The sequence below is a fragment of the Cibotium barometz genome, chromosome 43 (assembly GCF_041138505.1).
Source record: "Cibotium barometz isolate CiBa-2024 chromosome 43, ASM4113850v1, whole genome shotgun sequence".
Classification (NCBI taxonomy): Eukaryota; Viridiplantae; Streptophyta; class Polypodiopsida; order Cyatheales; family Cibotiaceae; genus Cibotium; species Cibotium barometz.
In genome coordinates, this window is record NC_141088.1 from 15,589,265 (window position 1) to 15,594,237 (window position 4,973).

At 40.9% G+C, this 4,973-nt stretch overlaps 1 protein-coding gene across 1 annotated transcript; it reads left to right on the plus strand.

The window, feature by feature from the left end:
* The first annotated feature begins 2,163 nt into the window (after positions 1-2,163).
* LOC147613587 (uncharacterized) lies at positions 2,164-4,694 on the plus strand. The gene has a single exon (XM_086781593.1). It carries the CDS (start codon positions 2,632-2,634, stop codon positions 4,381-4,383), a length of 1,752 nt encoding a protein of 583 aa, XP_086637719.1. The 5' UTR covers positions 2,164-2,631; the 3' UTR covers positions 4,384-4,694.
* The last annotated feature ends 279 nt before the right edge of the window (positions 4,695-4,973 follow it).

Sequence of the window (4,973 nt, forward strand, 5' to 3'; positions counted from 1 at the left end):
ATTTTTTATTTATGTCAAAAACTTGGAATCTTTCATGTAGAAGAAGTTTGTAAATGTTTTTTATGAACATAAGTATAGAGAGAAATCATATGGATCTCACATAACTTTTGTAGGTCTTGTTTTGAAAAAATGTGTAGCTATTTCAAATCATCATGTTCTATAGTTTGCTCATTGTCTAATATTTGATCTCTTATACTTCCAAAAGACATGTTGCTGAGAATTTAGCTTTGACTTGTTAACTTACTTAACAAGTCAAATCTCATGCTTATATTTGATTGTTGAGAAGGAGATATAACATGAGTATGTAAAGTGAAGTGACTTTTTATCATATTTGATTGTTGAGAAGGAGATATAACATGAGTTTGTAAAGTGAAGTGACTTTTTATCATATTTTAGAGCAATGTGTAATCCTTAAATGCTAGTAAATATTGGAGCATGGATAGTTGATTCGCTATCTATGTAAAAAAACAATCACATTGAGTCATTGAATTGACATAAAGGCTTCACTTTATTTCTCTCAAGACTAGACATTGGAGGCTTGTGATTATACATGCTAGGCTTAAAGGACCGACAAAAAAAGTTACGAGAGAGAGAGAGAGAGAGAGAGAGAGAGAGAGAGAGAGAGAGAGAGAGAGAGAGAGAGAGATGCTAGGAATGTATATACATGTACATGAGGAGAGTTGGTGAACTATGGTTTACCATTGTACATGCAAACAAGAAGTGCAAAGAGTTGGTATAATGGGGTTTGCCATGGAACGTACAAACAAGAAAAGCTGAAGGAGTGTGAGGTTGTGTTGGAGTGGTAGCTTACTTTTACCATGGTATATTCATGATGCTTCTAATCAAGAACATGGATTGTGCGCTTTGTGTGTGTGTGTGTGGAGGGGGGGGGTGGGGTTGGGTGGGGTTGGGGGAGTGTAAGGGCATATTTAGGAAAAGGTCCAAATGTCTACATTTTTGGGCCAAGGGGAAAATTTTTAAATAGGCTTGCTTGGTGGCTAAACTATATGCTTGTTAGATTGGCTACTTATTACATAATTGGTGTGAGAAAAACCTTGGTTTGGGTTACTTATTACTTCTAGCCACCATATGTTCGTATAGTAGTTGTTGATAATCCACCTCTCTGTCTCTCTATGATGAGACACATGGCTTCGTCTTCCCTTACCTTGTTTCTCCCTTATCTTCATATCCCACATTTGTGCAAGCTTCTCACCCCATTGCCTCCTCACATAATTTCTTTTTATTTCTTTAAGAACCCTTTTCTTAAACAAAAATGTTTCATCCTTGACAACTGGCTTCATCTTCCCTTATCCTACTTCTTCCCTTATCTTCATATCTCACAATTGTGCAAGCTACTCACCCCATTGCCTCCTTACATCATTCCTTTTTATTTCTTTAGGGACCCTTTTCTTAAACAAAAATGTTGTATCCTCTCAATTGGGCTATATGACCACAACAATAATGGTAATTGGGTCACCACCTAGCACAATATGGCCCCCATTATTGCATGTGTGAACAAATGTGGAGTTGTTCTCATGTTTTTCAAAAACCACAACTGATGGACATGCAATGTTACATTTGCATTGCCTCATTCAAAATAACACTAGAAGCACATTGGCATTCGTAGAGCTAACACTTTCTCACTCATTTTGCACATCCCACATAGCAACTTGTAGTTTTTCTCCATTTTGTTTTTTCATTTTATTTCACATTTTCACCCCACCGCCACCATGAGAGCAGTCTCGCTTAAGTATGAGTCATACTGAGATAGTCCTTTGTGAAGCTTTTTTGATGGATCCAAAGCAGTCTCTCTTAAGTATGAGTCATACTGAGATAGTCCTTTGTGAAGCTTTTTTGATGGATCCAAAGCACTGTGGGAAAGAGACAAAAAAAGATCAGTGTACGAAAAAAGGTTCTCCACCAAATGGTAAAGAAAACATCATTGTACGAAAAAAGAATCCACCAAATGGTGAAAAAAACTCCATCTCTAAATATTGGAGGTATTTTTGACAAATTTACAATAATTTGAGGTGTTTATAACTAAAACCACCCAAAATTTTAGAATTTTCAAACCTAGACTCTCAAATTTACAAGTAACTTTCAAAAATTGACACTTGGTTCAAAAGATTGATAACAAGAACAGCCTAGCCTAATGCCAAAGGCATGATTTTTTTCCAATACTTTTTGCAATTGCATGCTGCCACGTGGAAGGTTAGTACAGTTTGAAAGAGAGAGAATCACCGAAGGAGTATTATTCTTTTCTCTCTCCTATCTCTTTTCCCAATGTCCAGGCTTTTTCTGCAAGCCATTTTCACCTTCTTTCTCTGCTGTTTTGGGTAATTTCTGCTTCAGTAAACTATGTTAGAGCCGTGCTTTGGGCTTTTTGGGTAGTTGCTGTCTTTCGTGAGCCGCGGACATTTTGGTGTAGGTTTTGTGGCTATGACAGAGCAGTGATTTTGGGCGATCTTGGACTGCGTTAATTTTGGGCTGAGTTACTTGCCCGCTATGGTGATGTGGGCGCTCAGTTGAGGACCCATTTGGGGCAAGTGTTGAGTGAGCAAGAGGTTCTTCTGCTATGAGTGGGAGGGCACAGCAACTCAGCCGCTAGATTTAGCCCAAGAGCTGATTGAGATGAAGGTAGGCAGCAGAGAATACATCACCCAACAGCTGTTGAAGGGCTTGACCAATGTTTTCTTCAGCTTCTTCATACTGGGCGTGTTGATTTTCACTGTGATTTCCATCAGGTACCAGTCCCCAGACCCATGGGTGGAGCCAGGCAAGGCTCTTACTCAGGTGCTGAGCTCTGTGCAGAATGCAACCTTCCAGTCCGATGACTCTGTTCTTCACACCGGGGAGGATTTTACCCTCTCCGCTGCCGATAATGCCACTGTTGCAGAAGTGGAAGGGCCTGCCATCACATATAAGACAGTGGTTTCTTTGGCAGCAGAGGATCCTATCCCTTTGATTGGCTGCAACCCACAAGAGAGGGTCATCAACTGCTCGGAACCAGGCGTTCTTGCGGCCATCGTCAGCTACAACCTTCAGCAGTTCCCAGATCTGAGTTTCTACTCTTACCAGATCCCTGTGAGAGGCTTGGATGAGAATGACTGTGATGTGGCTTGGAAGTTCAGAGCAAAGAAGGAGAAATCATGGAGAATGTACAGAGACTATAGGAGATTCTCCCTGACTGTGAATGAGGCTTGCAACTATAGTGTGGCTGATGCTTCAGGCTGGCACTCAGGCAAGAATGCAAAGCACTTTAAACCCAAGAAGGGTAGCCCCTTTGGGGGCAAAAATCTGCTCAAACCCAAGCCTTCTTCTGCTGACATGGTTGCTGACACTGGTGCTGTGGTGGCCCCTCCTGCTGAGAAGAATGTGACAGTGATGGAGGAGGTTGAAGTGATAGAAGATTCTGTCCCTGTGGTGGCTCCACCAGAGGAAATCAGTACATTCAATGACCACAGGTACCTTTTCTATGGCAGGGGTGGTGACCACTGCAAGAACATGAACCATTACCTGTGGAGCTTTCTCTGTGCTCTTGGAGAAGCCCAATACTTGAATAGAACCCTAGTTGTGGACCTAAACCTCTGTCTTTCTTGGTCCAACAACCCCGGCCATGGCGATGACGATGGGAAAGACTTCAGATTCTACTTTGATTTTGCCCATTTGAAGGACTCAGCATCTGTCATAGAGCACAAGCAGTTTCTAGAAGGGTGGAATAAATGGAACCAAAACCACCCTGACAATCAAGCCACTGTCAAAGAGGTCATGGCCTACAGGGTCACTCCAATGGAGATAGAGAAGGATGACAGCACCATCATCATGAGAAAATTTGAGTTGCCGGAGCCGGATAACTACTGGTATCGAGTATGTGAGGGTGAGACTGAGAAGGCCATACAGAGGCCTTGGCACCTGCTGTGGAAATCAAAGAGGATCATGGACATTGTGAATGCAATATGTGGGCAAATGGAGTGGGACTTTGATGTAGTCCACATTCTGAGGGGGGACAAGGTAAGCAATAAGGAGCTATGGCCTAATCTAGATGCTGATACATCTGTGGAGTCACTGGTAGAGAAACTAAGGGACCAAATTGACAGTTCAAGGTATGTATACATAGCAACCAATGAGAGGAAGCCAGGGTACTTTGATGGGCTCAAGGATGTGTATAGGCATACCTATACTCTTGATGATTTTAGTGTTTTGTGGGCAAAGGATAGTCTATGGTATAATGAAACCCTTGAGCTAACTGGTGGCAACCCTGTGGAGTTTGATGGCTACATGAGAATAGAGGTAGACACAGAGGTTAGTCTGAGAGCAAAGAAAAGGATTGAGACCTTTGGCTTCTTGACCAAAGATTGCAAGGATGGAGTCAACACTTGCTAAAGGATGCTGCACCACCACCAACATAACATCATTTGTCTTCATACCATCAGAGGGTACCCCATAGAGTTAGTCTTTGGAAGTCTTAAACAGCATCTGTAAGTACATGGTGTAGAGAGGATTCATATGTTCTAAGGTTTAGTGCTATGGTTAGGGTTTATTTTCCCCTTCATGCTTACATCTGCAGAAGACTTTTTGCTTCATCTATTTTTCCAATAGTTTCTCAAGGATCTCTTGTAGTGAGATTACACCTTAGGACACCTACAAACTTTTAGGTTTTACCTCTAATCATGACAAGATCTTTATATAGCTATTTTGTTGGTTTATACGAGGTTACACATTAAGGAAAGTATTTAAATGTTTATTAGCCATGCTTTAGTGAAGAAATCTGAGTGAAAGATGAAGCACAATCATTAAAAACTTAAAGCTCTATGTTAACCCATATTCAAGTGTTTTTAGTTGGGGTCTTCTTGAACTCATTAATGCAAGCTTTGTGCCTTTAGTTTCTGATTTATCTTTGTACAATAGGCATATTTGCAAGAAATGAAAACAAATTTTACACTATTCAAAGGTTGGAATATCATGTTTTGAAG